Here is a 12,641-nt window from a genome sequence, read left to right on the forward strand (position 1 = left end):
TGTTGTCTAAGTTGATAAAAAGTTAACTTTCAAAGTGATCAATAGAATAAACAAGTTACTCTTAAAAAATTATTTCTATCACTGCTTCGTATGGGACTGTTGTTAATTAAGCAGTACTAATTGATATGGTATGGTCCAGTGAGGTACCTTAAGCTTAAGAGGCTGAAATATTGTGGAGGAGGTTCAACTGAAAGAGTAAATAAAAACTGACTGACTCTCTTCATGAAACAAAATAATACAGATTTTGCTTAAGGCATAAATAGCTTAAAATACATTGCTAAGATTGCTCAGTATTTGAAATACAGTTATATTTTTATGCTTGCAAAACTTCTGCTTACCACTTGGCATCTTATTGGTTATGTTGCAGTTGATATTCATCCAAGGTCTTTGACTCACAAGGAAGTGACTGCATGTTCTTCTCTGAGACATTCCGCAGAAAATGCAAGGCAGTATGAGATTGCTTTTCTCAAAATGTAACACATCTTGCCTTTACTGTGGGACACGTGCATGAGCAGTTACAGAAAACAACTTCTGTGCAGTAACTTTTTGCAGTGTGCTTCATTCTTTATTTGTGAAACTCCGAAGTACACTTAAAATGGTGCTGACTGGGTTTGTTTTTCTCAACTGGCTTATATTTATACCATGTTTGCATCATTTCCCTTGTCTGCACTATCTTTGAAATCGGCATTTGATGGCTTTTGGGGCATTCGTAGTAAGTTGCCCCAGGTTATACAGAAACCTACTGAAAGAGTATGACTCACCACAGAATTAAAATGTCCACCTCCATATCATTCTAAGGTGTTATTTTGAATTATTTAAAAATAAAATTCACTGCTCTGTACAGCCACAGAGTAGCTCTGACAAAATCTTAGCATCAGTCTGTATGAGAGTGGGGGGAAGTTTAGAAGTGACTTTTTTTAAATGACTTAAATGAAACTCTTCCTGTTTAAAGTTAAGCACCAGCTTAAATGCATTTTTTTTTTGTTTGTTTCTGTCATCGAATGGTGCAGTAGAAAAGTGTATAAACAAGCACACATTGTACTGTTGGATAGGCTGGCTTTTGGATTTGTCATAACCCAAGTTTCTGGCCAAATTCCAACTCATTTAATTATACTAAGGCTGACTTGTACTCCGTTGCAAGTACAGTTTGAGTATGGTATTCCTAATATCCTACTCTTAATAGTTGTGTGAAATTGCTTTTGCTCTCAGGAACAGAGTTAAACCTGAGTGGCTGGATGTTTATTATGCTTCTTTAATTGGTGGAGTTTTTAAGGAGTTCTTTTGGAAGTAAATTATATTAGCACAAGCAGTTACTGGCTTTAGTAATCTTTGAAAACTGCAAATAGTTGTATTAAGCTTTTGATTAGTAAAACATAGTCACTTTGAGCGAGTAGCTTACTAAAAATTGAAATTCCAAAGTAGCTAAATACCCCACTGTCTAACTTGTATTTCTGTGCAGTGGAGGTTAGGAGAGGGAGTTCCAGACATGGAAATAATATGAGTCAGGTTACAAAAGGAGGAGTTCTTTATTGGGGAGGGTGGGGGGAGAATTGGGATTTACATTGGAATCTACTTTTAACCTGTAGAGTTTGTTTTTAAAGTTTCCTCTGGTGCTTAGAGGAATAGAGACGCTTGTCTTCAGCTTTTGGAACAAAAGTCTGCATTCTCATGGAACTGTGTGCCCCTACGGAGGGTGGTGTATTAGGAAAAGCAACAAACATCATTTAAAGCAAGTAAAACCTTCGTTCTAAGTGGCAACACTGATACTGCGGCAGGGAAAAACAAATTATTTTATAGAATTTGGTATAATTTCATTACAAAACACATGATACAGGTTTAAGATGGAGTTACAAGTATGTTTTCTTTTTCTTTCTGCAGTTCTGTTCTCCTAGTGTAGCTCTCTGATCAAGGGCTTTTGCAGAATTAGTTGAAGAATTGGCCTCTGTAACAGTTTCACTTTTTTTTGCTTTGTTTGCATAGCTTGTTTTATAAGTGTGTCAAAGATGAAAAATAGAGAAATAGCAGGTAGTCTACCAGTCAGTCTGTTAAAGTGCCTCGCCTGGCTAGTAGGAAATTAGCTTGTGTACTTCAGGGGAGAATGAAGTTAAAGTGGTTGAACTTGAAGGTGTGGGTTTTTTTCTGGTAATCAATTGCAGCCTATTTTCCACAACGTCTGTAGCATTTTTGAGACATCAGCTTAAGCATTCAAAAAAATTGTACAGCATAACTGGAATGTAATGCAGTGTGTGTTTTCATGATTTGAATGGCAAAGCAGTGTGCAGAGAGGTGCAATACATGGATGGATAATGAGCCAGTCCAGTGTCTGCACCGCAAGCAGTGCCATACCATTGTTTAGGCAAGATCAGGCGAAAAGGTCCTCACTGTTGCTCACACAGGATGTTCTGCAGGAGATTATGTCACTAATGGAACATCTGATTAAGTGTGAGAAAAGGATTGTTCCTCCTGAATCTTAATACCTGCTTGTAGTAATTATTTTAAAGTGTTGCTCAGTATACTAATTTGCTAGTAGATTGATTAAGTTAGTAGTTGTTACCTGGAAGTTTTTGCAAAACAGCCAGAAATGGTTTAGTTGTTTTTGTTTTTAACAGTTTATACAGTAAAATTACAGAAGCAAATTGAATTAGAATAGTATTTTTTTATCTTTAAGGCTTGCTCATGTTAAGGCAAGTTAAAGCAATATTGGTGGTGAGCTGCTGTTGCAAAGTAGCTATTCACAGTCTCCTGTGTCTGCACCGTGTTTCATGGTCAGATTGTAGACATCAACTTCAGTGCCATCATTGGTGTGCAGTCACACCCGTGGTGGGTTTATAAACAGGTCATAAGTACAGCCAGACTGGGTCAGATGTCACCGCTTGCTGACGGTGGCCAACAGCAGGCGTGTAGGAAGAACAGGACAAGCAGCACTCCCTGCCCTCCCTGCTTCCCTCAATGTGTGGCATGGGGACTTTCCTCTTAGAGGAATGTAATGGGGAGATCCAAGCGAGGAGTTACAGAGCAGCATAGAGACAGTGCTATCATATTTAATTCCTCTTGCTGGATTTTTCTTACATGAATTTATCCCATTGCTTTCTATAGCCATGTAAACTTCTATCACCACAGCTTCATCTGGTAAGGAGTTCAGCAATTCAATTATATGCTGTTACAAACTACATTTATTCGTTTGTTCTGAACTTACCACCATCTAGTTTCTTTGGATAAACCTTAGTTCTTGTATGACACAGCAAACGTCAAGCCATATTCCTCCATTCCATGTGATTTGTGATTTTCAGACTTGTATTGCATGTCCACTCTGTTTTGCTTCCCTCTCGCTTAGTATTCTTAGTTGGTCCTAAGAAGGAAGCTTTCCATATCTTTAATCATCCTTTTGGTTACCTCTGAACATTTTCCAGTTGTGCTGTGTTCTTGTTGAGGTGGAATTACATATTGTGTTCAAGATTTTTGCCACTGGATATATTTGGCTTTTATCTAATAATGCCAGTCTAATTGGCTTGACCACCTGCTTTTTGTTTTTTCACTTGCTTTTTTGTGTACATGTGCCCTTAGATAGGCAACTGACTATAGAAACTTAATTGTGGGAGGTTTTTAAGACTGTATCATGGAAAGTTTAAATCTTTTAGAAGTGTCTGATTCTCTCACAAGTTAGCTCCCAGCTCTTTTTTTTTTTTTCCTGCTTTCTGCAAATCCTTGGTACATTAAGTCATGTGTTCCAGAGCAGCTGCAACATATCTTGTGATAGGAGAAGGAAAGTACGCTTTTTGGTGAGGCACCCTTGTGCATTAGTACCTCAGGTACGTTTGCCTCTGACTGCTTTGAACCCCTGCACCTCTTTCTTGGTGTTTTCATTTGGCGTGTGGTGTCCCAGGACTGGAGAACAGAGGTCATGGTGTTGCAGTGTGAGTGCGTGATGCCTGCGCTGTGACTGGGGAGGGACAGGGAAGAAGTAGGGACCGAGTTAGTGAGGTTAATGCGTAACCCCAGAGATTTGTCAGGTCTGCATTCCTAGTGTATTAGGAATCATTTTTGTTTAACACCTCAAAGGGGAAACTGGGATGATTTAATTGCTTGGTACAGGTACTAATGCTGTTACTGTCAGTGCCTTTTTCCATGTATATTTCTGGAATAAGTTGTTGATATTCAAGTAGGTATTGCTTGATCTGTTAAGGATGTTCATCTGTTGATGGTGAGTAGTGCTGGCCTATCAATGCTGATAATAACTGAATAGAACTTGTATGAAGTCGGTTTCTGATTGTTTCCAAAGCATATTCAGTTGTTGATTCTTATTTCCAGTGTTGCGGTATGCTAGCCAAGGCTCTCTTACTCATTGCGCAGCTGATTAAGACGACATATTGCAGGGTTAGGGGTTTTTCCCTGCATCAAGTTTCTTATTTGAAATTGAAATGTTACTGTAAAAGTTTGTTTGTTTTTAAAGTTAGGGTGTGATATTAGACAAATAAGTGAAATAGCTTTGTAATTTCAACTCGGTTTCAGGAATCAGTGTCATACAAGAGCATGAAATTATTTTCAACATTTCAGAATGGCCAGATTAGAACATTAGAATGACAATTTGGAAAGTAATACAATCCCCTAAAGCTTTCCTAAAGTAGAATTTTTATTTTTTTTTGGTCTACACAAAGATTACCGGAAGTTCTATTTAAATAAATTATGAGAGTTTCAAATTCTAGATTTGAAATCTGAAAGAGCAGCTTTCTGCAAACTAATCTTTCATACTGCAAGAAGTTTAAAAATGAACCAAGCATTTGACTTATATTTAGAATAAATGAGGCATCACTTACAGTAAGTATATAGTAAATACTCTTTTCTATTATAGCTTTTTTTGTTTGTTTGACTCAAAGTAAATTTTCAGGCATGCTTTGGGTTCAGTTAACTGCTTGTTTTGTTTTTGGTTTTGCTTTTTTTAAGGATTGGCATGATATAAGTACTACTAAGGCAGTCTGCATGTAGAATCTAAGTTCCAGATACAGTCTTGCAAGTGGATTTTAGTGGATGGAGTCTGTTTGTTCTGCCTTCTTTGTTATGAATACATAGAGGGCATTTCTTAAAGCTTCTCATAGTAATATATTTTATACATAGAGGGCATTTCTTAAAGCTTCTGATAGTAATATATTTTAAGTATTGTAAATCTCTACCGAACTGCTTTCCTATTTGCAACAGATTAGCTGTAGGGCAATATGGAAATCCTTCTTTAAAGACAGAAGGATGAACATGCTTTAAAATTAAATATTTTAATGTTTCTGCCTGTGCATTCTGCAAAACAGTTCCAAAGTAATTTGTTTCTGCCCACTCTGTCCTACATATATTTAATGCCACAAGTCATTAAACTCCAGAAGGGGGATAAAATGTTAGTGTAGGTTCTGAATTGCCAGCTGACCAAACTACTGGGGTTTTTGTCTCCTGGCAATTATATTTGCTTCCAGTGAAGTAAGTCTTCAGTGAACTAATTTCTAAGGAACATGTGTTTCTGTACTGATTTATTTATTAAGCCAAACCTGAGTAATTTAAGCTAGACCCAGTAATATAAGTTCAGAACAGCATCTGTATCTTTTATTGGTGACATAGTTATAGAATAACAGGCTGAAAACCACATTCCTCTCAAATTGTTAGTGATTATATTGTTTAGGCAAAGTCAGGCTTTGGGAATCTGTAGTTTATGTAGCCAGACTAAAAATATGCAAAACACAAAACACTCTCCCTCCTCACTGGCTTATCTATTGTTCACGTTACAGAACTGTGACCAAATCATCGCAAAAACATTTTTTTTTGGGGGGGGGTGGTGGTGGTGTTTGGTGATAGGATTATTTTAATTTGGCCTAAAAATATATACTGATGCCAAGAGGAGCTGTTTATTATTCCATTTTTCTCATCACAGGTGTGTGTTCCTATTAGCTGCTTGGTGCTGACACTTCTTTGTGCAACCAAAGAACAAGCCAGATCAGAGAGCTAATTCAGATGAAATCAGGACTGACAAAAAAGGAAGAAAAATACATGGTTAGAATTATTTTCAACTGGATCAATTCTCTGATGTGATTAACAAAGTCTCTCACAAATGGCAGTGCCAGCACAAGGGTTGAAGTGGGAATGAATGTTGAATATGGAACTGTTTCCATTTTAGGGGTAATACAAGTTGCTGGATTAAAGCAACTCTGTAAGCATGATCAGCTTTTTAATCTGCTGCAATGTTTTGTTTTGGATCTAGTTGCTAATGAGAGCCTTGCTCATGATGGATGTACCCTTCTTGCCATGTGACCTCCTCTTGGTTGCCTGCTCTACGTTCCTGTGTCCTTCACTGCATTTCTGCAGTGTGGGGGAAGCTTTTGTGGAGCATCCCATCCTAGTTCAGAGAAGCAATTATCTTTTCAGATCCCTCCTCTGGTCAGTTTCTTTTGCAAGGTTCACAAAGATTAGCCATTATTGGACAAATACTGATTTTAATCTTGTTATTGTGCATGGGAAAAGAATAGTTGTTCTTTGAAGACTTTTGCGAAGAAGTCTTTACTTTTTTTGCTGGTTTTTTCCTTTCTGAGCATTTCTGAAATTTAGCTAAGCTCTTGTCCTGTTCTTTCTCTTTTTCTGTTTGTTAGCACACTACAGAAATTGTACAATATTCATATATGATATTTTAATAACAATTTTTCTAATCAGATTGGCAAAGCAAGCTGTTTTGGTACTGTGCATTTAAAACACACCACTCTCCAAGCAGTGGTTAGGGGTTTTTTTTGACAGAAATCCCAGGTTCTCCTATTAAAAATTAATGCAAATAGAATATATCCAAATTGGTTTTAATTCCCTAATAATCACAGTATTGAGCTGTGCTTTTGGAACAACATTTTTACTTTGTTTTTGTTCTTTTGCTTTCTGCAGATGTACAGAAAAATAAATGTAGCCTATTTTTTAACTAATTGTGAAAGTATTGGAAAATAGTTGGAAAAAAAAAAGATGGGTGATATCTACACTAGCGTGCAGCTTTTTTTGTCTTCACATACCTTAAATCCGTAAATACATTGTAAGACCTCATGAAAATCAGAAAAGAGATAAAAGACAATTATGTCATGAGCTTACAAATACTTTTTTCTTAAGTTTGGAAGTGGCTGAGCACACTGAACAGAAGATTCATTTAGAAGTGGATTAGAGACATTTACATCTAAATGCTTGGCGCATACTAATAAACTCATACAATTTTGGTATTCTCTCTACAAGAGAACAGCTAAGAAAAGGCAGCTAAATGGGTGAAGATGTTCTACATTTCAGTTACTTATTAATGAAGTTTTTATTGGAAATTCTTACTGAGAAATTTACAGAAGTTAATTATTTGCCAATAATTTTGGAGCAGTTTTAGACTTAGATCTTTCTAAGTACAAGTGGAGTCACTGATGTGCATTTTTAATGGTTAAAGGGCTGCTTGAATTAACTGTAGCTTTTCTATTGTGAACTTTTTAGACTGTTTTTTACATAAGCTGTTTTTCTGTTGCTTAATTGGGTATAATCACTATCGGCATTATAAATGAGGAACAGGGGGTTATTTTCCTAGGTGTATTCAGGTGCTAGGTTTTTATGAATTTAGGTAGGCATTATATGACTGTGTAAAGTACTTAATACCCTCTATTGTCCTTATGTCTATTAGACCTTGAATGTACATTAAACATATTCAGATTTTGATTTAGAACTTCAATGCTGATTAAAGAAAGTTTATACTAATAAATTTATTCTTATGCTTCTAGTACAGCATTGAAAAAGTTCCCTTAGCAATATGTAGGGTACCTGCAAACTTCTTGAGCCTGTAGGATTTGCATTATTCATTTATGGAGTCTGATTTCAGCCATTCATTGCCTCCAGTAAGTGTCAGGTTCTTACTGTGCTAGAAATATTGTATGTTAGCAATTTTAACATATATATATATATATATGCATGTGCGTGTATGCTGTCTTTCTGTGTATGTATTGATATATATGTGTATGTGTGTGTTTATATACATACAATACAGCATAAATATGTCGCCTTGTAAACTGCTCTGTTACTTTATTTCATTGTGCAGCATTTTTGTATTCAGACAGTATTGTTAGATTTCTTGAATACTGTTCAGTCTGTTTCACCTCATACGTGAGTAAGGTTGTGGTTGTAGATGCTATTCAATCAACCTTCTTCCCTGAAAACTAAGGTTTTAAGATACACTGTTCCGCTATATTCCTTCTGTATTCATAGGCAGGAAAACTGTGCTAGAAACTCTTTTGGATGGAAGCGTTTGGCAACTGCTTCAGTGAACAACTGAAAACCTGGAAATTACTTGAGGTCTCTTTCTTTGTTGGCATATTTCTTGAATTTTAAGCTAAGATAATACAGAATCTTAAAATAGCAAACATGAGACCTGGCTATATAGGTGAAAGAGGATTATTTATGCATCCCCTACTGCTATAAAGAATCCAGACCCTTGGTCAATAGAGAAAATACAGAAATTTCCATTTATAAGTTCTAATGCAGTGCTAATTCTAGCAGTTCTTGCTTAGTTTTTCAGATCTATCAAATTTGCTTATTGTCTGATTGCCGTCATTGATAACCAATAGTGATTAAACTGACACCAAAAAACACAAAAAAGCTAAGAAAACTTTTTAGATATTTTGTGTGATTTGCATGTATGCAGGCTATTATATCCAGAGTTCCTGATAGTAAGTTACAAATTACTACCTTCATAAGATAAACAAAAAAATTAAACTTGATCCTGTGGGGCATGGCACCAAAAATAACAAAAAAATTATTCAGTAGTAGGCCAAATGGTGCAGAACATCCTTTATTTTAGGCTGTTACTGATTAGGGATTGTGTTCTTAAATTTTGCAGGAATAAATTGCCCTGAAGCCTAAACCAGGCTCACTTAGTACGACTGCAGGCTGGGGAGAAAACACTGGTGCTGTTGCACAGCAGCTGTGATACCTATTGATGACTCTTTCTGCAGATCGCTTTTGGGAGATGTAGCAGAATTTTTCTCAAGTTTAAGTTTCTGAGGCTGTGTGTTAAGAGGAAGATGTATTAGCTAGATAGATCCTTCAGTCTTTTGTGTTATTTTTGTGATTCAGGTGTTCAATGTAGAAATATTTTTATTGAACATCATTAGGCTTTATATATAAGGGTGGCAACCTGTAATTTTTTTTTCTGGTTTCCTGTCAGAGTTTAAACAAACTGCTCTTGTCTTCTGAGATCATTCTTTGACTGTCCGAGTCACATGGAAGTGTTGACTGCTGTTCCCTGTCTGGAACAGCTTGTGACTGTTTACTGGAAAAAAGCAGCAGCTACATTGTGAAAATGTGCAGTGTAATATCTCTGAATAGCTCTGTTGTTGACACTTGTATAGAAAAATCACCTACTCAACTACAGATACATTGGTCTTGCACAATGAATCCTTCTTGTATTACTTACATTGTTTATCTGCTTTCCTAAATTTGAGTTAAGTTGGAAGGTTTGCATCTTTTTATATTGCTCATTATAGACGTCCAAATGAGGGATAAAAGCCGGGTCAATATAAAATTCCAAACCTGCATTTAAAAAAGAAGTTCAGTTTCTGGAGGTTTTTGAAAACTGCATCTATTATATTTGCATTGCAAACTTTCTCATGCTTCATTGTAAATGTTTAAACCCTTCAGTTGAAATTGGTATGCATGCACTCTCTGTCTTGCCATATTATAATACTCAGGTTCAAAATTGACGGTTCTGTGTTAGGGCTGTAAACTTGAGTGCAAAGGAGAAGCTAGGCCAAAAAATCCAGGACGTATTTACGTTGGATGAAATGAGAATAAATGAAGTTGCAGTAAAATAGAATTAGTATTAACATGTCATAGTGTAGCCACACAATTATGAGGAATGGAGGAGGGAAGTAAAAAGGACTGGCTTTGGTGAAGAGAATGATGTAGCAGGCATGTTTTAAACTGCAGTAGATCCGAATTGAAGAAGTTTGCATGGATCTTATTTCTCTACTGTTTTGTAGCATCAAAGACATGAAGTAATGAAATAGTTTTGTAATAGTAATTTGTGCTTTTAGCACGAATGTCTCTGGTGTGATACTAAAAAAATATTACGCTTGATAACAAATAAGAGAAAGTTATATGGAAAAAAAATACCCATGGAAGTTGCATTTCCTTTCATGGTGTATTTGGCTCTCCATATCTTTTTATTAGAAATGCAGTGATACACTGGAGGTACTGAGAGAAGGAAGAATAAAAACTATTTAGGTTTAGAACAACTGCCTTTGTGGAGAGGAGAAGCTTCATAGGCAGAATGTGACTGAGAACTCGGCATTGAGTAGTCGAAGATTAACACCAACTGTGAGAAGGAATTGCTTTAATATACAGTTTGGGCTTTTGCAGTTAAAGTAAATAATTTATTAGAAAAAGTGCTGGGCGTTAAGAAGTTTCAGGCCAGACTCTGCTAAAAGTATTGAAACATTTTCATTACAGTGTTTAACAGGAGTAGGGCTTGTCATTCTCGTGTATTCCATTATAAGCCATTGTCTTCAATTGCTGTGGACTTGCCTGAACTTTAACTATTTGTACTGAATCTGTCAGAATCAGACTTTCTTTTTTTCAAATGCAAAAGCTAACCACTGTTTAGTAATGTTTGAGAAAAGACTTTAAAGCTCCAGCACATCTGTTTATAGAGCATTTTCACAACTCTTGCCACTTTTGGTATGGATTATGCATGTATATGATAACCACAGGTCAATGAAACTTGTCCCCTTACATCTTCAAATGGTTACAGGAAACTCAACATAATTCTGCCAGCTCAAGGCTGCAGAGTTAGTCCAAGAAATTTTTTGTAGCTGTTTATCACAACTGAACTAAAAGCAGGGACTCTGTTGCTGCTGCTTTTAGTGACTTCCAGGCTGATGCCTGATCATATTAAGGGAAGAGAGCTAGTAGGGCAGCTTAGTTTAGGATGAGGAGCATGTGCAGAGACTGGGTCTCAAGACTAGCAAAGGGTGTGTTTCCTCTCAGGTGTTTGGAATGCTAAAGACAGTTTTTTGAATGTATGGTTACTTGTGTGCAGTGATAACTACCTGAGGAAAATACCTTCTCTAGATCAGGAGACAGATGGGCGATCTATTCAAAGCTGTATCCATACTCATCGGGCATACAGATAACTGATTACTGCCATTATAGTCACCCAAAGAACTGACTGTTTTCTTGCAGAGCCTAGGACACTCTGACATGACATTTTGGGCAACTGGGACTAAATATGCCCAACCTACTATGAGCAAATCAGGCTTTAGCAATCTTTAGCCCTTAGTCTTTGAAACAAAAACCTACAGCTAGTATAAAATTTCACTTTTCTTGAACACACTTCCACTCCCACACTATTTATGGTAGACAGCAGCAGCAGGAGGTGGTGGTTGATGTGATGACAGAAGCGGAAGCCCTACGCAGGAGCGAAATAAATGACTAAGTTCATTTCCTGGAGTAAGAATGAAATTACTATTTAGCTTTCAGAAACGTCTCTTGTGGAACTAAAAAGTAACATTATGTGTAGCAATTTACTTTTTCTTTTTAAATGGTCCTCAGTCTCATTTGCCTGTATACTTTTTTATTTCATAGCTTATCCCAGGTGAATTAGCATAACTTTTTTTTTTTTCCTTCATTTGGATCTTCTGTTTTGCAAAAGGAAATGGTTGGTCTCCTTCATTAGATGGTCACAGTAGAAACTTTGAAATAGTAAGGAGTGTTTAATGTGTATGTGTTCCGTTTTGTTTTTTTTAGTATGAAATCACCTGAAAAATGTGTTTATAAATGCAAAACTAGATGTGGACTGATTATTCTGAATTCATGAAGTTCATAAAACTCTCTAAAGTACTTAACAATAGCCAGCTAATTTCAGTTTTTAAAATAAATACTAGCTGAACTACATGAATGTATGTCTTTGTTTAAAAGACACTGTTGTCCAAACCGATGAATTTTTAATAGTGAATAATTGCAGGGTTTGATCTTTGGGTTTAAGGAAAGTGATGTGTATTTCCTTGCCTTTAACTACTGCACACTGTTTATTCTGGAATGGCAGTTTTCTTTTTTCCACGGTGTGGTGTTAGTTAAACTCCAGGTTTACCCGGAAGAGGTGTATAACTTGAAACAGGTAAAGAGTTAGCAGTTTCTTGGTACTACAGGCTTAGTATTGTCGTACCTACAAGATTTATATAGGCTTCTTTTTCCCCCTCCCCTTTTTCTGTTTTAGGTGAAATTGTGGTAAATGAAGTAAATTTTGTAAGAAAATGCATTGCAACAGATACAAGTCAGTATGACCTGTGGGGCAAATTGGTTTGCACTAACTTCAAGATTTCCTTTATTACGGATGACCCGATGCCACTACAGGTTTGTTATTACTCGCATCGCTACATCATGACAACAAATGTGATAGGTAAAATGGATTTAATTAGAATACAGTGAATCTGTCTCATATCTGATATAAATATGATGCCTTCTAAAACAAAGCAGGCTAAATGATGAGGTTCCACTGTCCTGTTCTGAATGTGTTGCTATTCCATCCCTTCATTGAGAGTATCAGAACAGAGCAAGTTTGGTATGGAAGTACAGCCAGCTCTATTTACCTCTGTTTCTGGAGGCTTCGTTGG

General features: G+C 36.4%; 1 protein-coding gene across 8 annotated transcripts in view; it reads left to right on the forward strand.

The window, feature by feature from the left end:
- Positions 1 to 12,641, forward strand: part of MTMR10 (myotubularin related protein 10) — a 40,480-nt gene that overhangs the window by 3,073 nt on the left and 24,766 nt on the right. Inside the window, exons 3-5 of one of the 8 annotated variants that reach the window (XM_087745461.1) lie at positions 5,909 to 6,027; positions 6,236 to 6,411; positions 12,245 to 12,381. In XM_087745461.1, the coding sequence (XP_087601587.1) occupies positions 12,370 to 12,381 (12 nt within the window). In that variant the 5' untranslated portion in view covers positions 5,909 to 6,027; positions 6,236 to 6,411; positions 12,245 to 12,369. Of the gene's footprint in view, positions 1 to 415; positions 474 to 4,069; positions 4,202 to 5,908; positions 6,028 to 6,235; positions 6,412 to 12,244; positions 12,382 to 12,641 lie in introns of those variants that run through there. The other 7 variants (XM_087745464.1, XM_087745462.1, XM_087745463.1 and 4 more) reach the window with 7 other exon arrangements.

The sequence above is a fragment of the Nipponia nippon genome, unplaced genomic scaffold, assembly GCF_047370975.1.
Source record: "Nipponia nippon isolate SJK-2023a ecotype South Korea unplaced genomic scaffold, ASM4737097v1 scaffold_9, whole genome shotgun sequence".
Taxonomy (NCBI): domain Eukaryota; kingdom Metazoa; phylum Chordata; class Aves; order Pelecaniformes; family Threskiornithidae; genus Nipponia; species Nipponia nippon.